Genomic DNA, 24,944 nt, shown 5'->3' with positions numbered 1-24,944 from the left:
CAAGTCTCATTGGGTTGAAAGATATATTTATATATTTATTCATTTAAAAGGTGGAGTAAGGGAGAGAGAACATGCACTCTTCTAACCACTGGGTCACTCTCCACGTGGCCACAGCAGCAGGAGCTGGGCCAGCCTGAAGGCAGGAGCCAGGAACCTCAGCCAGGTCTTCCACTTCATTCAGGGGCCCAAGCACTTGGGTCATTTTCCATTCCCTTCCCAGACACACTAGCAAGGAGCTGGACTGGAAGTGGAGCAGTTAGGATTTAAAACAGTGCTCACATTAGCAGCTGGTGGCCTAACCTATTGTGCCACACAATGCCAGTCCCTATTTCCATAGATTTTTATGACAAAAAAAATTACCAAACTCATTTTCTGATGTTCTATTTTCACTTCAGCCACTAAAAGGTGGGGTCAGAATGGCAGAGAGAATTGATCCCAGATGGTGAGACTAGAATCAACACTGGTTCTATTGACGGTGGGATCCTGGACAAGTTAGCTTTAGTTTCATCATCCACAAACTAGGGCTAGCCTGCGGGACTGAGGACTAAGCGAGTTACAAAACACAGCACCCACTGGATACTATAGGGAACAGTTGGGAACTATAGGGAACTAGAGGATGCTCAAAACACGTTAGTTCCCTTACGACTTCATGATCCCATGGCTTCAGTTGCTTGAATCCCAGGTTCCTTACTTGTTTAATCAAGACATCTCACCTTGCCTAGAAAAATTATGAAGTTTCCAAAGCAGTTAACAGATGTCAAATGACTTGAATTCTTAGACAAGATTTGGAATGCATCTTTTGCTGATGTACAAAAATCTGTTCCATTGATGGCAGTTGTGGTATATGCATTCTGAAACAAAAGACAAGAGTTTAAACAAGGATAAGCCAAATAAGTTTTTTCAAGATAAGATGGTATGATTGTATAATGGAGGGCGACAGTTGCTATAAACCCACTGTTTCTACCAAAACAAATCAGTTTGTCTCCCAAGTCCTTCTAGCCTCTGGTTATATGCATATGTATTTTTCTATACAGTTGCAGTGGATGGAAAAGATAAATAAGTACACCTAGTCATTATGGTGGCTTGAAATCTCCACCTCAAACATATGGAAATGATGAGTAAAACATACATTCTTTTTTTTTAAGGCACAGCAGAGTTTGAGGGCAGGAAAGCAAGCAGCCTCTGGTGATTTGTGAGAGCTAAACCCAAAGGTGCAAGGGGCATGTAAACAGTAAAGGCTTAAGATTTGGGGGCTGGACTTTAACCCTTCAGGGAGAACAGCAATGCTCAGGCCCTTGTTGAAGAACCGAGTTTCCCACACAAACTAAGGATTCCTATCCAACTCAAACTCGGCCACCTTTCTAGGAAAGTGGTGTGAAGATGTACTGCCCAACTGGGACCATCAATGTCACCAGGGCTTCTCTCAGGCTAAGGAATGATGGCGTCCCACAGACAATGACCCTCAGCTGATAAAAAAAAACACTCATGGAAACAGTGCACAGGTGACCCAAGGTCAGGAAAGTACTGCTACGGTGTGAAGGAGACATGGGGAGTGGCATAGTCCGTCAGGAACACACATGATACATGAGAAAGGAAGGCGTAGAGTAGGAAAGAAACAGAACAAAAGCTCCAAAAATGCCAAGTGGACAATGTAACCTGTGCAACCGTACCTGACTTACATCTGACATCGTTCTTCCCATAGTCATTTCATGTTACCTCATAGCTTTACAATTTTTTAAACTAATATACATCTGTCAGGTGTGTGTGTGTGAGAAACATGAATTCCAAATATTTTGCTATTACAGTTTTTGTAAAAGCGTTATATTTGCAATTACTATCTGAGTTTCCTGATTTGGAATAATTTCTTAAGAATAAATTTCCAGAAATAAGATTAAGTCAGAGAGAATACAATATAGTATGTGTGTGTTTGTGTTCACATGAGAATCTTTTTCTAAAATACATTCCCCTTAGGACTATATCAGTTCAAGACCCTGTAGCTCTATTTCTCTTGAAATCTTTTAAAATGCTGTTTGTGGGGCGGGCACTGTGGTGTGGCAAGTAAAGCCTCAGTCTGCAACACCAGCATCCAGTCTGTAACACACCCCCATCCACATTCCAGCTGCTCCACCTCCTGTCCTGCTCTACCTGTTTGAAACAGTGGAACATGGTCCAAGTGTCTGGGACCCTGCTACCCATGTCAGAGACCTGGAGGAAGCTCCTTTCTCCTGGCTTTGGACTTACCCCGCCCTGGGCATTGCAACCATCGAGGGTTGGAATCTCTCTCTCTCTGTCTTTCAGTTAAACAAGTAAATCTTCTTAAAAATGCTATTTGCATTTCAGTGTACAATAAAGGATGTACAACTGTGCTGGTGAAATCACAGGGATGCTAACTGCTTGGACTGTTACTCATTTTGGTGTGGGCAAAGGATCAAATTTTTCATTTCATGATATACAATACCATAAGTGGGGCCAGTGTCATGGCTCAGTAGGCTAATCCTCCATCCTGTGGTGCCAACATCCTAAATGGGGACCAGTTTGTGTCCTGGCTGCTCCTGTTCTGACCCAGCTCTTTGCTTATGGCCTGGGAAAGCCATGAAGGATGGCCCAAGTTCTTGGGCCCCTGCATGCACATGGGAGACCCAGCAAGAGGTTCCTGATTCCTGATTTCAGATCGGCTCAGCTCCAGCATTGGGGTTATTTGGGGAATGAACCAGTTAAGGGAATAAGTTCTCTCTCTGTCTTGCGTTCTCTCAGTAAATCTGCTTTTCAATTAAAAATTAAATATTTTAATAAATACCATAAGCAAACAAGTTTGGGTTCTGCTGGTATCAGTCTTGCCCTGGAGATACAGGTCCTAGTCAGAGTAAAAGGAAGGCGTGGTTAAGTGTGGCAAGCACGGGATGCAGGGCCTGGCCCTCACTGACGCCCTCCTCCCCAGGCCAACCAGAGAGCAATGGTTGGCTTCAAAGACAGGAGGCTAGGGACCATCCTGCCTCACAGGTGCCCTGCTTGTTCAAAGGGGATTTTGTGGTCAGACGTCCGATTAAGTCCCTGTACAAAAGGCCTTCATAGTACTCCACAAAGAATATCAGGTTTCTGACTCATACTGGATATATGTGAAATTTGTTCTTAAGCTCACAACCAGCTGTTGGAGGGGGAAACTGCTTCAGTGTGGGGATTTGTGTGGAATCACATTTGTTCCTTTTAGTTAACTAGCATCTTCAATCATCTAAAACGCTCCAAACCCTGAAGACCAATTTATTAATCCTTCAAGACACATCTGGAGGACAAAGAATCCTAATTGTTCTTTCACAGAGTGGAAACCCAGATCAAAAGCACTGACCAGGACCCTGGTGAATCAGGAGAGCTTTACACGATGAATATTCATGAGAACAGGTGCGATCTGAAGTGCGGTGGCTGAAGGACGCACTGGCTCTGTAGCCAGACTCTGAGGTCACAGCCTGGTTCTACTGTTGTCTAGCTGTTGGTCTTGGACAAACGACTTCACCTCCCCGAGAACTCAATTTTCTCGTCTATAAAGCAGGTCGTAGAAACTACTGCCAAGGTCATGTTAAGAGGGTTAAAGAGCACACCCTCCATAAAGCCCTTGAAGTGAAGCGCCTGGCACACAAACCCTGAGCAGGCCAGGGCGGCCACTGTCATCCAGACCTGAACAAAGATGATCTCCTTTACAACTGGGAACAGATAAGCCACTCTGCAAATGCCCCCAGGCAGTGTGGAAAAGACCACGCTGCTTGGCCCAAAGCCTCAGTTACTCTCACAAGGGCCTGGGAGGGTGCGGCCTGCCTCTCCGCCACATCCTGGTCACAGGGAGGCCTGCTCCCATGAGGTGCCACTTGGCCTCTGGACCCCTCTTTGCATTTGGAGCTCTGTCACCAGCCCATCACTTGTCCGACTCTGAATCAAGCTTCTAAGGATACTTCTGAGCTGAGTCAGATGCGAGGTTGAGGAAGGAGGAGGAAAGGATGTAGTTTTATGAGGGCTTTTCTGGAAGCTCGCAGTCTCAAAATCAATTCAACCCGCCTGTGCATAAGCAATAAAAATCGATTTTGCTCCATGGCTAAGGGGATTAAAGGTGAAAATGGGACTTTTTCATGCATGCACTAACTGCAGTTTTGGGGGGGCCATAACCATTTATCTTTTCTTTAATGATTCGTGCCCCACTGCAAGAGGGCATCAAAACCACTCTGACAGGGAAATTATATATGCCTTCCTGCAGTTACTAGGCAGCAGCATTTACCACGAGATCCGACCCTGAGCGCAAGGCAGAACCTAGAATTAATGTCGGGATGAATAGGTGGAGGAGGGAAGGGTCGCTGAAGGTACAGGATGGGGAGTGAACGTTTCTGCGGTTTCAGCGTTAGCTAAGTCATACTTGTCCTGAGGAGAAGCTGCCTCCTGGTCAGGCAGTTGGAAGATGGACTGCACTAACTCCTCACCATTCCAAGTTCTTGCACTGAGCATGTGTGTCTTCCTGGGTCACTACGTGAGGGTCATCTGCAGAGCTCAAGGTATGGAAGGATTGGCTCTAAGATGAATTAGGAAGCACGCTCTGTTGGCTGTGAAAGTGAATCAGGACATCCCGAAATCTCGTCTTAAAGCAAACCAGAAGTAGCTTTTAATTTAATGGCAGACAAAAAGTTTAGCATACACATCTCTTAAGTGTCACAAAGCAAATGTGACTTGAAGTTAAAGCAATAAAAACACAGACTGCATACAAGCAAGGATTCCCCGTGGCCATGGTGGCATTTCATGCCTTGGTACCAATTCTCACTCCCTTGTTTGGGATCAAGGACTCCGGCTATGGGCTGGAGTTGTAGTTCAGGAGTGAAATGACTATGCAGGACACCTGCATCCTATACTTGACTGGTGGTTCTGGTTCTGGCTGCTCCACTTCTGATCCAGCTCCCTGCAAATGTGCCTAGGAAACCAGTGGATAATGGTCCAAGTACTTAGCCCCTGTCACTCACATGGAGGACCCAGCTGGATTTCCAGGCTCTTGGCTTCAGCCTGGTCCAGCCTCAGCCATTGTGGCCATTTGAGGAGTGAACTAACAGATGAAGGACCTCTTGATGTCTCCCTCTGTCTTTCTGGGCAGCTTGGGAATGGGAGGGAAGAGCATCAGTGGCAGTCCTGTGGGGATGAACCACAGATGCTAACACAGCACAAACGTCACAGGGAGCAACAAGCTGTGGTGCAGGGGCTGAGGGAGCATGGGGGGCGCGGTGATTAGGGAGGACCTTGTGGAGCTGGGATTTGAGCTGTCACCTGTGCAAAGGAGTGCTTTGGGAACGGATCTGAGGAATCTTGACGTGGACCCTGCCAGGTGTGGCTGAACAGCCATGCTGAGGATCGAGGCAGATGACAGGAAGGTGGAGAGTGTCTCAGGCTTTGTAGCCTCTGCTTTCTGAAACTATCCCACACTGTCCAGACATAAGTTCAGGCTCATCACCATCTTCCACCAAGCTACAAAGCTCTGGACCGCCCAAGGCTCTGTCCCACCTGAGATTTGGGGTACCCCCAGGGACCTCCACGATGCCTACAGGGCTGTGCTGGAACGGGGCATAACTACTGTGTGACTACACATCCACAGCACACATGTAGTCACACACGGACCCCATCAGTGGTCAAAAGCCAGGCCCCAGGTATAAAACTGTGTCACATAATGCAATGTAATTAATACAAAAAAAAAAAAAAAGCCAGACCCCAAGAAAGGGAGGCCTTTTTTGAGGAGGAAACACAAATATTTCCAGGTACACTGGTCCCCATCCCCACCACCACATCCCTCCACCCTGGGACCTCAGGAGATGCCTTATGACACGCTCCCAAATGTCTGTGCCCAGGCCCAACAGTAGCCTCACAGTTTGTTATCTGCAGCCTTTTTGGGTTTTGTTCTGCAGTTAGTAGGGAGGCATGCAACTTCCATGTAAATAAACAATGACAACAAATAACAGTGGCCAATGTGCCCCGAGGGCTTACCACATGCCAGGCTCTGTGTGCCCTTTCTGAAACACCCACTCATTTCAGCCTCTTAACAACCCCAACCTAGTGAGGCGGCGCAGGGAGGCTAAGAGGCATGCCCGGGTCCCACACCTGTGACCTGTGTTGCGTCACTCTTTACACGAAACAGCTCTGACTCAGGACCATCTGCAGGAAAACATGTACTTGACACTGCAATTGGTGCTTTTCCTTCCGGAAGGTTCAAAGTAATAAAGTGACACTGTCCTGAGATGCTCCGTGGACAAGAGCCAAGAATATGGCCAGATGGTTCAAGGGGACGGGGTGGGGCTCCAATCCCTGTAGCCTCCACAGCCTTGCTGGGGCTGGGGAGAAGCCTCTAAAAAGCCGTGTCCCCTTCCAGGTGCCCACTGCCTGACTTGGGCAGGGTGTCTGCCAAAGGCGGGGAGACCCTGTGTTTGTGGAGGGCATCATTGTGGACCACGCCCCCTCATGTCCGTGTCATCATCATCTTTTTTCTCTTTTTCTCACCGCAGCCTGACACCAATCCACTCCCATGGGTCTGAATATTCCCATTTCCCAAGTCTCTAATTACTGAAGAGACATGAAAGCCATTCAAGCAAACTTGTAGCACACCTCTTTAATCTCTTTTGAGAGTGATCCCAGGATGTACCTCACAGCTTTTTCAAGGGAGGAGTATCTCGGGGCTCCTTCAGTCCAGCCCCAAACCTCACACAGTTCTGTTCCCTGTCACCATCAGTGGAGGGTGGCCTGGGTCCCCCGGCTCAGGCAGAGGTTTCTGCTGCTGGCAGGAGCGTGAACCTGACTCACTGTTGACTCTTCGAAAAATAAACATTTTCCTCTGTGGGGAGGGGGAGGGGGAAGAGGAGGAAGAGGGTGTATTTGGCAAAAACCTGGCTATGAATAGTCCACTTTATTTCAGGAATGCTTTTTAACAGAGTTCTGATATTTATTAACTCAAAATCAGGCAAAAATCAGAAAAACAAACTTGAGAAACCGAATGATGAATAAGGCACACTGGCGCTCCTATTTGCTCCAGCATAGAAAGAAACACAGTGAAATCCGAGCCCAGACGCACCACTGTGCCACACAACCAGGACTCCCGCCTTGGACTTACAGCCAAGCTTGCAGGAACCGCCCCAAACTGGTTCCATCCAGAGCTCTATTTCGATCACAAACACAAACAGCCTCCGGGCCTCCCAGAGCCCATGTTCACCGTTCAGATCCCATCAGGAATCCACTGGTCGCCAGGTTACAAACAAAAGTCCAGTGAGTTGGTGAGCGGGGAAGCATGCCAGTCCCCGCCTGGAGTCTGACCGGGAGGGGGGATGGCGAGCTGGATAAGGCAAAGGCAGAGCTGTTTCCTTCACTCTCTTTCAATGCACTGGGCTTTTAGCTTCATTTTTTAGGATCCCAGCTTTATTACGTTCATGGAATCAAGCCACAGAGAAAGAGAAAAAGAAGAAAGTGAGAAACTCAAGTCTTTGCCCATCCCTCTGAAATCATCATTGCTCAACAGCAGCCTCAGGACATCACCCCACAACATCACTTCTCTATGCCCATCAGACGGAAGGACGCAGGGTAGACAGACAAACAAATGTGAGAAAGGGAGAACCGAGCTCAAGCGCTCCATGTGGTATTTATATAAAGGTACAAATGCTAATTTGCCACCAAAGAAACTGAAACTGAAACTGAAGAAATATTTGAATTTCAGAATTGGACCTTCACATGAGCTTTCTGAAATACCTTTCTAAGACCTTATGAAAAACATTGAGGCTAGAGGATTCTTTTTTCTTTTTTTAGTGTAGAGTACATTCTGCAGTGTTGCTGAGGAGTCCTTCTGAGCCGTCTTCTGCCTCCTAATCTTACTGAATTTCATTACTAGTCTGACTTTGTCAAGGATTCAAACATTTGCAGACCCTTTCATGTGAGCAGGCCTGGTTCCTAGGAGGGGGCTAGCCAGGCCTGCCATGGTACCTGACACCTTCCCTGTCACGTGACTGCCACCGCCTCTGTGTCACCTGTAGAGGCTGTCTCCATTGTCCCTGACTAAATGTTGAGCAAGAGAAGATGCCTTTGGCAGGCCAAGTCCAATTCCTTCACAAAAATCTCACAGCCAATTGATTGCATCGCTTTGTTTCTTTAGCAGAACGTTAAGATTTAACGGTATCTCAGACATCCCCTGGAAAAGCCCATTCATTTTCCTGAGAAGGAAATGGCCATATTCAAAAGGTTAACTGACCAGATGGAAGGGATGACGATGGGCATGAGTCAGATCTTCACTGCGTGAGACAGACCCTGTTCTCCCACAAACCTAGAAAAAGCTCAACTAGCTATCTGCTTCTTGATGAACTTGACTCTTCACGGATCTGCTAGCAAAGCTCCACACTCTGCAATGAAAGCACACCACAGCCACCATGGGACTCTAAGGACCAGGCAGGTCTGGGATTCAGGACTGTGGGAGAAGTGTTACCTAGTTCCCAGCCACAGAACGCTATTCTGTCCATTTATCTTGCCGGACCCATGCATAATCAGTGCAGGAAATGAGCAAGCCAGAGGCAGGTCTGGTCTTCTGGAAGGCCCAATTAAACTGTGGACCTGTGAAAACAGAAAATGCAGAGGATGGGCAAGGCCTGCGCTGGTGCTCGCTCCAGGCTTCATTAGAAAGATTAAACAGAGGGACGTGGCCCTGGTTAGCCAGGACCACTGCCTTCCTCCACCTCGACCTTTGAAAAGGAGCTTCAGGAAGCACGATGAAACTGGTAAGCCTGTGGCTTTGGGAGTCACAGAGGTGGCCACGTGGTTTTAACGTTGTCATGCTTGTAAGCTCTCCAGCCCCTGGTTTCAGTCTCATTTGTGCAATGGGTTTCTATCTGCTGCTAAGACTGTTGAGAGAAGCTCTGACTGTCCCTTAAATGGGTTTCCCCCAAGGCTGCAAATTTAAAAACCTCTTTTCTTTCCCCATTTCTATCCTGAAAGTTCCTTGTTTTGTACTCTAACAGAGGGCCTGAGCATATCTTTTTAAATCCTGGATTCCTTAAGAGAGGGACTTAGGACACAATGACTCCAGGCTGGCCTGTCAATCCCTTCTCCCCCAACACAAGCTGTTTACCTTGCCAGCTTTTTCACATATTAGCTGTTTCCCATCCAGTTAATAAGACTCTGAGACCCCCTGGCTGGGAGGCAAATTCAGTCATGTTCTCTTCCATGTTCATGTGCAAGAACAAAGCTCATCTCTTCTCCAAAGGTGGACAGTGCACTCTGTCAGCTGCACTGGAGTACGGCTTGCTCCCTCCATGACTCATGCTGATATTTGACTGCCACCGAGGTGCTGTTGGTGAGCAAGGCCTTCAATCAGCTAGTTAAGAGGAATGAATGCCTTTTTGTGGGGCTAGATTGGTTATTGTGAGAGCAGAGTTCTGAAAACAAGCCAGGCTTCCTTGGCTCCTGCTCTCTCTGCTGCATGCCCATTCTGCCATTGCACAGTGATGTTCCGTCACAACACGAGGCCCACACCAGATGTGGCTGCCCTGTCTGGGATGTCAGCCTCCAGAAACCTCCCTCCCTTCCTTTATATATCCAGTGTCATGTATTCTGTTTCAGCCACAGACCATGAACACTGTCTACTGCGCGGAACACTCGAGAGGATAAACTTTGAAGGTGTGTGCAAAATGTTTGTCAGAGTGTCTGAGAACTGTACGGACTCAATAATAAATGACAGATATTTATAGATTTCAAAGGTTGGTTTAGTTAAGAGAATATCAAACATCTAAAAGGGCATTGGTTGTCGGGAATGAGTATACAAGCTATACCATAGCTTGGTCCGCCTTGCAGTGAAACACTCTCATAAGAAAAATTATGTTCTTCAAAGACATTCACAGTAACAGATTGCCCTTATTTATTTATTTTTTAATGGTGGTTAAAAGACATGTAACATTTGGGCCTAGCATGGTAGCCTAGTGGCTAAAGTCCTCGCCTTACATGTGCCAGGATCCCATATGGGTGCCAGTTCATACCCAGCTGCTCCACTTCCCTTCCAGCTCCCTGCTGGTGGCATAGAAAAGCAGTAGAGGATGGCCCAAAGCTTTGGGCCCCTGTGCCCATGTGGAGACTGAGAAAAAGCTCCTGACTTCAGATTGGCTCAGCTCTAGCCGTTGTAGCCACTTGGGGAGTGAACCAGGGGATGGAAGATTCTCTCTCTCTCTCTCTCTCTCTCTCTCTCTCTCTCTGTAAATCTGCCTTTCCAATAAAAATAAGTAAATCTTAAAAAAAAAAAGCTTGTAACATTAAGGTTAGCATCTTAGCCAAAATCTCACAGGACAGCTCAGCAATAGTGCTGCATGTTTACATCTGGGGTGAAGGTTCTCTACAACTCTTTCTCCTTGCAACACTCTAACTCTGAACCCTCTGATGCTACTTCCTCTCCCCTGCCCCCTAACTGTTGGTAACCACCATCCTACCATCTGCTTCTATCATTTTGAATACTTCGGATATTTCATATGATGGCATCATACAATTTTTGTCCTTTTTGTGACCAACTTAATTTAGCCTAAAATCCTTGAGGTTCATCTACATGCTAGTGTAGCCAATTTCTTCTATTATAAAGGCCATCTATTCCATTGGATGTACACACCATGTTTCCTTCAGCCATTCACACTTCAGTGAACAGCTTGGGTTGCTTCTACCTCTTTGCTATTGTGAATGATGCTATGAGAAATGTAAGTGTGTGAATATTTATTGTAATCCTGCTTGGAATTTGGGGGGCTATAGACCAGGAATGGGGGTGCTAAATCATTTGGCAATTTAAGTTTTAGGATGTTGAGCGACTGCCATCCTGCTGTCTCCAATGCTTACACCATTTTACATTGCCATTAACAGTGGTGCACAAGGTTCCAACTTCTCTGCGTCCCCACCAGTACTTGCTATTTTCTGTTGTTGAGGCAGCAGAGAGCCTGATGGGTATGAGGTGATAATTGTCTTGTTTTGGTTTGCCTTTCCCTAATGATTCATGATGCCAAGTATCTGTTCAAGTGTTTATTAGCCATCTGTATGGCTTCTTTGTTGAAATCTCTCTCAAGTTCTTTACCCATTTTTAAACTGAGTCATTTGGGCTTTTTGCTGTTGTTGTTATTGAGTTGAACAAGTTCTTTATGTATTCTGGATATTAACCCTTTATAGTATGCAATTTGCAATTATTTTCTCCCATTCCAGAGGATGACTTTTCACCCTACTAGTCACTTTCTTGGATGTGAAGTTTCAAAGCTTTACAAAGTCCCCTTTGTCTATTTTTAATTTATTTTCTGTACTTTTGCTATCAAACTCACTAAATCATTGCTATATTCAATGTTCTAACACTTTCCCCTTATGTTTTCTTCTAGGAGTCTTAATGGCTTTTAGGTCCTTAATCCATTTCGAGTTAATTCTTACACACAATATGTTACATACATCCAATTTCATTCTTTTATGTCTGGATATTGAGTTTTCCCAAGACCAGTTGAAGAGACTATCTTTTTCCAACTGCTTTGTTGAAAATCTGTTGCATACATGCCTGGGTTCATATCTGGGCACTCTCTCTTCTGTTCCAGTGATCCACACACCTTTCCGTTATGTATTGTGTTTCTGTCAGTATCACTGTCTTAACTACTGTGCCTTTGGAATGACAGACGCTTTCTGAACTTCACAAGGCCACTGGCTCTCTCCCAGGCTAGCGTCTCCTCTCCACTGGTATTTCTGCTCAGAGCACTGCTTCCTTTGTAGTCGGTTCAAGGTGTGATTAGGGAAGCTCTGGTGAGAAAAGTCAGCTCTGTACCTTTATGTTCTTTAAACTCCGGGAAGTTTCTTTGTTGTTGCTTTGAAGGAGGCAAGATGCATAGCCAGGAGCTCTTCTCCACCCCCACTGAGATGCAACCTGGTGAAGTCATTTTGTCTCAGCTGTCTCATTCCTTGGAGGAATGCAAGGCTGGCAAATGCTCTTTACCCCACCCAATGCCAACTGAGGCATTCTGTAAAAAGCAGCAGGAGGAGGCAGACAAAACCACCTGGCAAGCTAAGCCTGGATCTACTTGCCAAAACTTTGAGGAACTTTTTAGCCCCACCTATATAAGAAAGCCACTGAACCAAAATTCTTTCAATTGCTTCCGCTCCTTCTTTTCATGGAATTTGTTTCTCAAGAGTCTTGGAAGAGAAAACTAAAGAAGGGGAAGACAGACCAGCTGCTGCCAATATATATGGTTTCCTTTACACTCTCTTTTCTTGTGGATGTTCTCCTTTTTCTGCTCTGTGCATTCCCTGTTCCAACAGGACTCAGGCTAAGTATTCATCCCCACAGATGTGTCAGGTGAAGAGTGAGGGTATGACAACATTCAGTTTGCAACTCTTAGTACAGGCTTTGATTTCTAAGACCTTACTTTCTAGTACAAAAGGTGAAGGTAGGGAACTCCAACAGAGAGCAAATTCTTGGAGTAACAGGTAAAGTGTGCCAGGCTTCTTTCTAAGCATTGAGTGGGAAAGTGAGGAAGAGAGGTCTGTGGGCCTGGCCGGGGACTTATGTCTGCTGTCTGTAGCAGAGCATGGAGAAGTAGTAAGACCCTTCCATGACCACTCCTAGGCCCTGGTTTGTCCAGGAGTGAGGATGTTCTAGAGACATGAGGTTTTTACAAGACTAGGGCAGAGGGTCACTTACTGCCAGTCTTGCAAAAGATCCCTGCTTTTAAAGAAGAGCTTGCAGAACCTACAAGGATGGGAAAGCAGATGTCTCAAGGGCAAGTACCTGGGAACATCTGACACCTCCCACCACTCCACGGAATGAGGATCCAAGAATAGGAGATTAAGGTTTGTACCAGTTCAACACAAAGGAGCTCAACTTAAAAATAATGGGGTCGAGAAACGTAACACAGTACTTCTGCTCATCTGAGTTTGTGGCTGAGATTCATAGCCATGAGGAGGACATTCAAAGAAGACAGCATCATCAGATTCCAGCTTGCAATACAACAAGATTTGGTGACTGTTAAACTGAAGTGGCTTTTTACTCCCTCAATTGCCATGACTCACGCTTCCTTCTTGCTTCCATGAGTGCATTTTCTAGTCTCTGACCGACAAACACTTCCTTCTCCCAACAATTCTCCCTGTCTAAGAAAAAGAATACTGGAGAACAATCACTGAGGAATGCACCCACGGAAAGTGTCTTGCGTAAAAGGGTGTGGAAGGGAGATGGGGCAGATGCAGGTTTGAAGATGGGCAGGCAGAATCCTCTGACAACAGCTGTGTTCCAGAAGAAGAACCAAAGAGAAATGATGGGAACAAACCTGCTCTTTATCAACAGGAAGATTCGATTTGTGGTAGGAGCTGCCTCATGGTTTAATTTCATTTCCTACACTAAATGAATTTAGGGGAATGTTGAAGCTAAACTATAATCTTTACATTTCTTAAGCACTTGGGGGAATGTTAATGTTTTGAACAGTGTGCAATACCTAACCGCACCCTAGCTGTTTTCACAGGTGGTGGCCTGACCCAGCCTCAGTTACCAAGCAAGCACGCTGCCCACCTGAGACACCAGCCTGTAGATGGGAACAAGACATGAGGGAGCGAATCCGCAGCCATCAGATACTCACATCTAAACACTCCATTCAGAGCAAACTTTTCACATCTCCCCTGCTCCCCTACTTATAGGAAAGTTGCTTTTGGCTGACTGCAAAGGTGTTTTCTGTAGATCAAGATCAAAGCGAAAAACATGGGCAGTCTCCCTCAGCCTACTTCTAGTGTACCTGGAACATGTCACAACAAGAGGTTACAAGCAACATAAAGGGGCTGGTTCATGTTCGCCAGAGAGCTGAGGTTCATGAAAGAGTCTCACACGAAGCAAATGGCAGTTCCTTGGAAGTGACTTTTTAAACCCATGTTGTTGGAAACAGTCCCAGTGCCTTTGCAAGGCAGCTGACAGGGCTGTTCTGGAGTGCTGACAAACAGTGGAGAACCAGGGCGAGGGCTGTGCCCTCATCCAAACAGGCTCAGAAGCCCACTTTCTGGGAATGTGTGGGCAGTTTCACGTCTCATTCATTCTTTATCGCCTGGTCTGGATTTGAGGACCAGGTTTTCTCACATCATCACCATTTCTGTTGGGTGAAATGTGGGCATTATTTTCTGGATTCCAGGGACCAGAAGGACAGCTCTCATCCCTTCCCCTTACTTCCCCAATAAATGACTACTGCAGTGGTGCTAGCTGGAGGTGGGGCAAGGAAGAGATAGGTATTCTTGCAAGGAAAGTTCCCTTCTTCCAATGTGAGCACATCCCTAACTGAGCAGGTGCTGAATCTCAACATGAACTCACCTTTGTACCAAGTGCTACAGGCTATAACTAGGCACTCTTATACTTGGTGGGCTGATAAAAAAAACACATTCTTTGATTCAGTGAGTACCTTTATACATGCAGGCACAACCCTAGGAAAGAGATTCTTTCATACCCTTTAGATCTCTAATATTTAGTGAATTAATCAGTAAATTGTTATGAACTTTTTGAGGTCAAAGAGAGAGATGCTAAAAGAGGGGTGAGTCCAGGAACTACAATTTAAACCCAGATTTGTCTGCCTCACTTTTCTCATTCTCGTGTTTGGAAAAATGGACCCAGAACCAAAGGGGGAGAAGTAGCTCTGCAAAGATCAGGGCTGCTATCTTCTGGAAGAACGGAATGGCTGAAATGTGAGGAGTGCAGGGGAGGTGTGGCAGGGTGGGGCAAAGTGGAGGATTTGGTCCCATGAATAAACAGTGAAAGTTTGACCTTCTCAGGGCCCCAGTGTTCCTGGCCCTCTGCTCCTGTGAGCATGTCTTCCATGCTGCCCAAGGGATAGGGGAGATTTACACGGAGTTCTGCTCAAAGGATAGGCCAGGATACCTCTTGACAACACACTGTGTGATGTGACACATTTATCTGTCTTCGTTTTCCAGTGGCACTCAGAAGGGCAGGAGAAGAGAAGACACAGCAGAGAGAAGTGGGCAATAATAAAGAGCCCTGCTCATTGTGCACATTCAAAATGCCGGACCCCAGATTTGCTACAAGAGGGGCACGTGCTCCATGTTCTTAACATTCTGTGTTCTGAGTTCCCAGCCCATGGATGGAACACCCTGACTCACTGGTGAAGAGGGGTGTGAGTCCTGGTATGGTGGTGATCTTGATTCTGCTGACTTTCGCTTCCCATGGCCAGAGACCTCTGCTACGGCAGGAAATACTTCTCACTGGTTGCCAGGGGAGGGGACACACTTTAGGGACTGGATGAGTTTGAAGGAGGAGCAGAACCCAAGCTGGCCCAACCTCTTCTTCACTCTGTTTTGGAGCTCATTTGTCAACCAGCACACACCTTCTCAGCTCCAAGAAGGTTTGGCCTGTGTTAGTCCCGCTTGTTGACTGGGCCTGGGTTAGTCTTTTACATTCAGGGAGTGAAATATTAACCAGCTTATTGCCTACAGTTGTTGCTGTGGTGCATTTTCCATTTGGCTAATTTGGCATTTAAGGTGATATTTTTAATGTTCACTGGCATAGTCTCAATCACTCAGAATTTGGCAAGGAAGAGCATATTTGTGAGGCTATTGGTGGTTAAGGTATATAAGCCAGCACAGCAGCTGGCACAAAGTAGCTGCCCGATAAATGGTAGCTATTCTCGTCTTAAGGAGCTGCACACTTTACAGAGAAAGTCAAGCCGATTAACACTGCTGAATACCCAGCTGCCTTCCTGGGGAGTTCCCAGTGCCCTTATTAAAATTTCTTTCCTTTTTCTACGGTGATGCAATCATTAATTCATCAAACACTAATTCACACCTCTCAGAAAATAAAATTCCAAACCCAGAAGGACTGTATTCTAACATAAGATGACAGCTGCTCCCTGGGCCTTGCCCCAAAGGACTGACACGCTGCTCAGGCCCACTTGGAGGAGAAAGCATAAGGACCTCCCCCTCCTGGAAGCTGACCTCTGCAGTATGCCTGCAACAGGTGGGAGCTAGGCTCCAGAGAGGCTGTGCCTGAGAGAGCCACACAAAGCCATGGCCAAATGCCTGGCAGCTTCTGTACCAGGCACTAAGACACAAGATTCAGTTTGCTTTCTCAGACAGTCTGGGGCCTCTGAAACATAGGTGCCTCCATTCCTTTCTATTTCAAGAAGCTGGGATCATAGCATTTGCCATGGAACAGCTGGGTGTGGGGATTATCGTTGTTTATACAGAAACCTTAATGCAAACTCTCCTATTGACACATATGCAAGTTTCTTTCCAAACACACACCCAAGAGGTATCTCTCGAGAGCCCTCACCATCAGCTGGTTGCCCCAGCATGCTTAATAAAATGGGTGACAGGACGCAAAGCTGCTGCTGTTGTGAGAAGAATGGCTGTCTGCTGGATGTTCTGGGATGACATCACTCTTTATGGCCAGGATGGATACTAAAGAAGTGCTTCTTCAAGTCCTCTACCATCATTTTTAGAATCTAGTTAGGGAGAAATTGTACAACATTCATGAGCTGGTTTTGTGGTATGCGTGTGTGTGTGAGAGAGAGAAAGAGCGAGGGAGAGACTGCTCTGAGAAGAGTCACTGGAGATCTGTCAATTGGCTTGGAATGAACCAGAACCTGACATGGAAGTCACCGAATGCTTTTGCCATTGAGGGACCGTGAGGAAAAGAACCATTGAAACACAGCTTACTGCAAGAAGTAGGGGCAAGAGAAGGCTTTGAAATATTACAGGGTCAAGTCAGCCACAAAGGCTTTAGGATACAAAGGCTGACCAACATGGAAAAGAAGTATTGGCAGGCAGGATAGGTTGGGGAGGGGGCACTGTGAGAGAGAGAGGGGTAGAGAAGTGTCTGTTTCCCAAGAGACAACAGGTTTTCTGGGCCCAGACTCTGCCAAATTAGCTGGGACCTTTCTGACCAGGGTATTAGTTCATCAGAAAGACAGGAGGCTGCCGGTCTTGCTGAGCAATTGTAAAGAGGCAGCACCGGGTGCATTTACATTGAAGTACCAATGCATCTGTCTAGATGCAAAGGATGAGGGTAGCAGGAAGAAGGGAGATTAGGCTGTACTATACTCTATAGCTCCTCCTGTCCCCACCGCCAGGACAGCCAGCATCAGTCTCACTGTGTGGTCACTGCATGTAGAAAATGGAATGTGAAACCGTCGGCTGCTACAGCACTTTCCTCCTGCTAAGGATGGGCATGTGCCTGGCTTTTACCAGAACAGCACTGCCAGCTACCGCATTTCTCACTACACAGCAGCTCAACAGGGAAGATCACAGCAAGTGGACACAGATCCAAGGCTCTGCTTGTCCCACTCACATTTTCAGACTGTTCTATAAGATCGTGGAGGTGAGGATCAGGGCAGCAGGGAACATTGCTCATTTCTGTGATTACTGGTTGAGTCTTCGCCATAAATGAGAAACAGCATGAAAAAAAAATGACCCTGTCATTTTGATACACAGCAGGAAAACAGTCTGTATTTTTCCCCTTCCTACTCCATGTCTCATGCGAAGGAGAAAAGAGGCACCCCCATGCCCCAGCTCTGGCCCGGATACTGCAAGATTCAGAGAGCTGCACAAAACCTTCGGGGCCATTTCAACCCAATTCCTCACTCTGCAGAAGCTTACTCAGGGTATGTAATAAGGGAAGAGCCAGACTGGACTAGGCAGTCTCCTCTGCCCAGGGGCTTCTCCCAGAAATCTGGAATACAAAGAGTGGTTCTCAAGCTCCTTTAACATCAATCCTCAGCTCACTTCTGCACCTGCTCCTGCTTCCATGGAAAGACCTAAAGCCTGAAGAGGAAGGCAAGGCATAAGAGATATCATAGCTGGTTGAACAGGACCCAAACGATAAACAGAAGCAAATGTTCATTAAGATAGCTGACCAACCAGGCAGCTCCCAGCTCTGCCAGGCACTCTGTAGGTAGCCAGGCATCACCTGACTAGACTAATGGGATTTAAATCTTCAACAAACTAAGTAAAACACCAATGTGGGTTAGAAAACAACACATTGGGGCCCGGCGGCGTGGCCTAGCGGCTAAAGCCCTCGCCTTGAACGCCCCGGGGTCCCATTTGGGTGCCGGTTCTAATCCCGGCAGCTCCACTTCCCATCTAGCTCCCTGCTTGTGGCCTGGGAAAGCAGTTGAGGACGGCCCAAAGCTTTGGGACACTGCACCCGCGTGGGAGACCCGGAAGAGGTTCCTGGTCCCGGCTTCGGATCGGCGCGCACTGGCCCGTTGCGGTTCACTTGGGGAGTGAATCATCGGATGGAAGATCTTCCTCTCTGTCTCTCCTCCTCTCTGTATATCCGGCTTTCCAATAATAATAAAATCTTAAAAAAGAAAAGAAAAGAAAAGAAAACAACACATTTTGGGCCTGGTGCAATAGGCTAGTAACTAAAATCCTTGCTTTGTGTGGGCTGGGATCCCATATGAGTGCCAGTTTGTATTCCAGATGCTACATTTCCCATCCAGCTCTCTGCTTGTGGCCTGCGAAAGCAGAGCAGGACGGCCCAAGCCCTTGGGACCTTGCACCCGTATGGGAGACCCAGATGAATCTCCTGGCTTCTGGCTTCAGATTGGCTCAGTTTCAGAGTCAATTAACAGATGCAGAATCTTAAATACGGAAAAAAAATATGGAGGATGTTTCTCTTGTTTTATCTGTGAATCTTTCCAATAAAAAATAAAATAAATCTTTAAAAAAGCACACATTTTAGTGAACTTTTAATAATGTACTACCTAGTTTGCTGATCAGTAAAGCACTTCTCATGATACTCAAATACGAAGTTCTGTGGAATTCTATAATTTCCTGGTAAAAGTTGGAAGTAATTTTTCTGGAATGTTCAGATCCATTTGGGACCATTAGGATGAGCGCTTGTGGACAACACCACAACACTTGACCTGTGTGAAGCCACAGTGGGCTACACCTCAGAGAGTATTGATCTAAAACTGACAGTGGAACTGGGCCCGTGTGTGTGTGTGTGTGTGTGTGTGTGTGTGTGTGTGTGTCCATAGGGACAAGACATGTGCACTTAGGGGGACATGTCCATGAGGAGCTGCATGTGGATATCACACAGAACATGGCAAGGCATGCCATTGTTGCCCTGCTCACTCCCATGGGGGTTTCTCAGCCAGGTCCCTGGGAAGTACTGAGAGGGGGTGCTGTGGGGTCTCCTTACCTAAAGATCTCTGAGCTCAGCATGGACAGCTGGAAGCTGTAACCACTGACCTGTCTGAGGAGCCCGGGTACAGCCTTAGCCTGACCCAGGGAGTTCCAAGTTCTTCATTCACTGCCTCCCATGACTCGCTCCCTTTCTTGTCTTCCCACAGAAAAATCTGCCACATAATGAGACTTAATCTGCTAGCAAAGTAACTTGTCCTGACTCTGACTTGGAATGGTCTGGAAGAGAACAACCCCAGATGGTAATCATGAGTCCTTCTGCAGCTATTTAAAAAATGCATCCAGAAGCCAAACAGACATGGGTTCAAAGCCTAGCTCTGCCATTAACACTGTGCCTTCTCTGTGTCTCAGCTTTCTTATCTGTAACCTGGAGTTGCTATCCCAAAGGGCCTCAAAGTCTAACAACTGGTAGAACCTAGGAAAAATGCTTAGCACAGAACTGGCAACACAGCTAAGTGCCGATGCCTACAGTGAATGGTGAGGCCAGCTGAGTGCTATATTCAGGTCAAACTTCTATGAAATTTCCAATAGTAAGTCAAATGAGTGTCCCCAGTTATAAGTATTCCTTTTATGAACTTCCACAGCCCTCCTTCCACCACTTGCACATGCATTTTTTCTATACTGTCACATAAAACATCTCATGCATTTGTCCTTTAATGTTTCCCATGACCCCAGACTAATGCTTTGAGGTTCGGACATACGCTCATATTAACTCTGGGTCACCACTGTCTTTCCCCCTGCTATGACAAAGCCCAAATGGTTTTTATACAGCTAAAAAATAAACGATTCTTGGATACATCAATCTGTGAAGTGAACACGTCAGTTTTTCAGGTATGCATACACTTGGTATTTTCAATACAGAGGGACAAATACTTGAGAAATGATGAGATTTGGGGTTTTATTCCCAAACGAAAGTAACTCAATCCGCCACTGAGTTACTAGACAGCCTTAGGCTGGGTGTCGACAAAGTGTAGCAACTGCCACCTGCCTCCCTCCTGGGACTTAGTGAAGATGGATGAAGCTTTTAAAAAGCGCTGGTAAAACACAACCAGCTCCTTGATGTTACGTACAGAAGCGCATCCGGGTTTTGATGGCAACAAATGGATGTCATTCCCCCTGTAGCTTTTCCCAGCTCCTGTTTTACAAAGCAAGTTAAATAAAATAGGTCTCAGTCCTTTAAATTCTGGTTTCCAGAGACAGAGACGCCAAAGCTTCCCCTAGAAACTCATTCCGATGCCCAGAAATGTCTCTGAAGGCTGACGGAAGTTCTCCAGCTCACTTTCCTTTGTTCACAGGCAAATGAGGTCAACAAAAGTTGTGATCACCACTATCCAATCATCATCTTTATTCTTCAAAATCTTGATCTACTTTCCCAGAGTGGATTTATACCACATGTGACCCTACCTTCTTCATTGATATTCATCCCAGTTCTTTTAAAAAATGTATCTTTCCATTCTTTCTTCTTTCTTTCTCAGTCTCCTAAATCTTAAACCTGCCAGCAGTGCCCACATCAGCTGGTGCTGCCCAGTTGCATAGGGGTCATCTCAAGGTCAAGACTGTGACAGCTGTTCTGGCCACAGTCTAGTGCACAGGCCCCAAATTAGAATCCCAAAGACCTATCTCTGCATGCACCACTGACTGGGTCAATGCTAGCTTAGCCTTTGTGTGATCCAAGAACAATTACCCCCCCTAGTGTATCTGTTACAAGGATTCATCACTATCCCACTTAGGAACTTGGAAACTCCCCAAAGGTACAGAACTGGTTTAGTAAAAGGCAGTGGAATTTCAGAAGGTACCAAGCATGTGCTTTAGAAAGAGGGCAGAGAACTAAAAAATGCGAATGATATCAGAGAGTGATTTTCAAAGTGCTTTCAACAGCAGGGTTCTGCCTTCAGATGGAACCTTCAATGGATTCCCACCTTACTTCACATAAGAGCAGGGCTGTTCTGCTGGAAAAGCAGGACAGAGAGGGGTGATATTAAGTCAGCACCCACCTCATCTCCTTCTCCCTACCCATCTCCCCCATCTAGATATGGTGGTTCCTGGAGAATCCACAAAAAGCCTCAAGGCTTCCACGGGGTGGGTTGGAAACTGGAGTGAACGAGGAACACAGCCATAACCTGAATTGCATTATATAGTTGGCAAGGAAGGCAATGCTACCTTGGGGCCTACTATTTGTTTCCACCGCTTTTGACTTTCCAGTCTATGTGTCTTTCCCTTGACTTTTTATGTATGCATAATGCATCAGAGTTTTTGTAATAAATTTCAAAATGTTTATGGACTAAGCAGGTCCCTGGATTTATGTACGCAATTTAAAAAAGACAGAGTATGCATCTGATGTTGTGATAAGTATATTCATAGAGCTTGGCTTACTTACTATATTATTCAGTATTTTGAAGGATGCTATATTTTATTGTGTTTTATACATGCTGACTTGCACCAATACAAAAAATCAAGAAATACAATCTAGAATGTGCTCCAAGATTTCTAAGCAGAGCCCTAAAAATAAAGCTTTACTGTAAAAGGCCACACTTCTCTGTGAATAATGAAAGGCATTCTAAATGCCACTTCTAAACACAATGAATATCGGTGGTATAATTAGTCCCTTTACTTATAATGGTATGCTTATTAGAAAGAGGGGAAACAATAAGAAGAGAGATTTCTGTGAACTCTGAAATTACAAAACAATCTGTTGGCTTACAAAAATACTGTTTGGTGTAAGTTTGGCCAAGGGCCTATTAAAATTTCCCAAAGTGATCTACTGAAAAATAAAACATATATTTAAATTTCCATCAATTTGAAAGACTTGGGAAAGAACAAAAACATCTGAAATGCAAACAATTATAGTATATAATTTTAATCATTTGAAAAGGAATATTTATAGCTTGAAAGGAAAAGCTCAGTGAAATATATAAAAAATTAGGGAGGCAATTCTTTCCCTAGCTCAAGAAAATTATAGCTCTTGGAGAAGACACTGAAAATTAGTTATTAGTTGATATATATTTATTATGCTGGGTTTTGAAAGATTCCTTCCCCCTCTTACTTCTGAAAAGAGGAATATATCTCTTGGAGAATCTGAAGACTAGCTCTTATGGTCTAAAGGAAAGACTAACAAACATTGCCCTGGGGGCCAGGTCTACACGCCCACCTGCTTTCCACCCATTGAGACCAAAGTGATTTTTTTTATTTCAGATGGTTGGGCAATTTGTCAGAAAGACAAGAACTATTCCTTGACATCTGAAAATCACATGAAATTCAGACATCAGCATCCATGAACACAGTCACGCTTATTCTTTTCCGTTTTGTCGGTGGTTGCGTTTGTGTACTTTGATGGCAGAGGTAAGTGACTGTGTGAGAGTCTGGATGGCCCGAAAGCCTAAAATAGTTACACGATTTGCTAGTTGGAGCCCTCTGTGAGGCAGATGGCAGGGGACCTACCTGGTTGAGCTGGCACAGGTGTTTGTCAAGGTATCGGAAACAGCAGTGGCCACATCTGAACTTGCACCTCGCACATATGCTGTGCTGCTGGGACCAGGTTGCAACCACAGGAACAGAGAGGAGATACAACAGAGGGAAGATGTGAGCAACAGTAATTTCTGAGGTCCCTTTGTGCCCTGCTTGGACTCACACACCCCGGGATATGGCAGCAATCTCACCCTGCAAGAGAGAGCTTCTGCTTCATACATGTGACTGGTAATTATTAGTACTGCTACCAACCACCAAGTTCCCCTCTTACATGCCTTCCTGTATGGCTGCTCTTAACCTCAGCAGAAATGGCCAACGATTAGCTCACATTCAATGACAAAGGGAAATCAGGCCTCCAGTTCTGGCTTTCCCCAAAAAACCTCTCATCAGCTGCCCTTAAGTCCCTTAAATGGCACACTTGGCTTTTTCAACTCAAAGCTTATATTCAAGAAACATTCACATCCCAGAGGTGGAAAGCAAAACAAAACACACAACTCCAAACCCCAAACAAATAATACATTGTAGATCCTGTTTATATGTTCACATAAATAAATCAAGCCTCAAAATTTGGAGGAATAAATCCTACAGTGAGACTGTCAGGGTTACATTTCAAGGGATAAATTCAGTCCTTTGAAATATAACTTGAATTTGTGCATAACTGAAGAATGAATAATAGTTCCAGAAAACGCTTAGGGGCAGGGTGAAGGACCACATCCTACCCACCATCAGCAGTGAGAAAAAAAGAAAAAAGAAATCCCTCCAAACAATCCTAAAATAGCTTAAGATGAGGACCCCAAGAATAACACAGCCTTATATGGACATTTTCTTGTCCCATTGTTAATTCAATTGGATGAAACTTGATCTAGACTTGTCAGCACCGCAGTGGCTCTGAATGAGCCTCTTTAATGCAGCAAAGATTACAAGGCAGTGGCTGTGTGAAATGTTTAAACTGTAGGCACAGCCCCAGGCAGCAAGGGTGCTGAGGAGGACACTTCTCCTTAACTCAAGAAAGGACACATTTTCCCAACAGTGACATCACGGACCCTCATCCTTCGGGCGTCTGAGGAGTAATAAATAGCCTTATGGACCTCCGCCAGAGGGACCCTGGGTCTCTTCCCACCTTCTCTTTCAGATCTATGTAAAGCTGTTTCCCGGAGAGGTTAAGATCCCCAACCTTAGGAGAGGTGGCAGGCTCCCAGCTGCTTAGTGGGTAATGATTCTCCATTGCTAATGTATATATATGGAGGGGTTTCAACACATTCATGAACAATATGTCTCATGAAAACATCACACAGGGATTTCAAAAATTCTCTGGTACCGAAATAAACACATCATTTATAATTCTATTTACACAAACTTTTGGTAATGTCCCTGAATCTCTTCTCCTTTCTCTCTTACACACACACACACACACACACACACACACACACAAAATCTTAAATCTTTAAAATAAAAATCCTTTGTGTTTTTCAAGAAATCTTCCTTTAATTTTCCTAAAATTGAATAGCTAATTTCAAAGAGTGAAAAACAGAAGAGCTACATTTGTCCTGACTGGCAATGGCTCTTCAAGTCACCAAATGGTAGGCAGGATGTTATCAGGAATACAAGAAAATATTCTGTGATTAGAATGCATTCTGATCAGAATGACTGGGAATGCATTTCAAGATAAGGAAGCCAAATAATTTTAAATGACATTCAATCAGTTCTTCCCAACTGACTAGAAGCCTTAGATCTTGATTACATATTTGAAAAGATCAATAATTCAGATTTCTGCTTAAATGACCCAACAAAAATCATTGGAAAATATACCATGAATCTATGTGTAAATTTTCCCCAAAGTACAGAGACAACATGGCTATGCCCCAGAAGTTGGAAGCAAGTAGGTTTATAAGACAGCTTAAGTCTACAAAACCTGTGAGGAAGGGGGCAATGAACAGAGAGTGAGAATAGGAAAGCTGGGTGAAGTCCAATCTTCCCTTGTTTGGCAGGCTTAGAAATACCATGAGAACAGCTGTTTTCCTGGTGTTCTGGTTTCCACTGGCATTCATAACCAAATGTGCATGGAAATAAAAACCAGGGAGGAGAAAAACTGAAGCACAAAAGCACTACAGTTTTCTGTCCTTCAAGCTGGGATGTAGGTCAACTTGCCCATTTCTCACTTTCAAGTGTGAATGTGCGTGTAAGCACACTCATGCTCTCTCCCTGTATCTCTTCCCTTCTTCATCAACACAAGAAACTTTCTGGGAAAGTTTCTTTCTGGTACTTTCTGGGAAACACAAAAGAAAGGGATATTTCACCACTTCACCAGG

General features: G+C 45.3%; 1 protein-coding gene across 4 annotated transcripts in view; it reads right to left on the bottom strand.

The window, feature by feature from the left end:
* The window catches only part of SLC44A3 (solute carrier family 44 member 3), a 76,710-nt gene that overhangs the window by 4,126 nt on the left and 47,640 nt on the right, over nucleotides 1–24,944 (bottom strand). For 3 of the 4 annotated variants that reach the window (XM_058659343.1, XM_058659349.1, XM_058659328.1), the window contains exons 12-13: nucleotides 22,609–22,695; nucleotides 714–851 (exon numbers count right to left, since the gene is read on the bottom strand). In XM_058659343.1, the coding sequence (XP_058515326.1) occupies nucleotides 714–851; nucleotides 22,609–22,695 (225 nt within the window). The remainder of the gene's footprint in view (nucleotides 1–713; nucleotides 852–22,608; nucleotides 22,696–24,944) is intronic. The other variant, XM_058659333.1, reaches the window with a different exon arrangement.

The sequence above is a fragment of the Ochotona princeps genome, chromosome 2 (assembly GCF_030435755.1).
Source record: "Ochotona princeps isolate mOchPri1 chromosome 2, mOchPri1.hap1, whole genome shotgun sequence".
Lineage (NCBI taxonomy): Eukaryota > Metazoa > Chordata > Mammalia > Lagomorpha > Ochotonidae > Ochotona > Ochotona princeps.
Note: the sequence above shows the minus strand (reverse complement) of the source record. Positions and strands in the feature narration are given on the sequence as shown.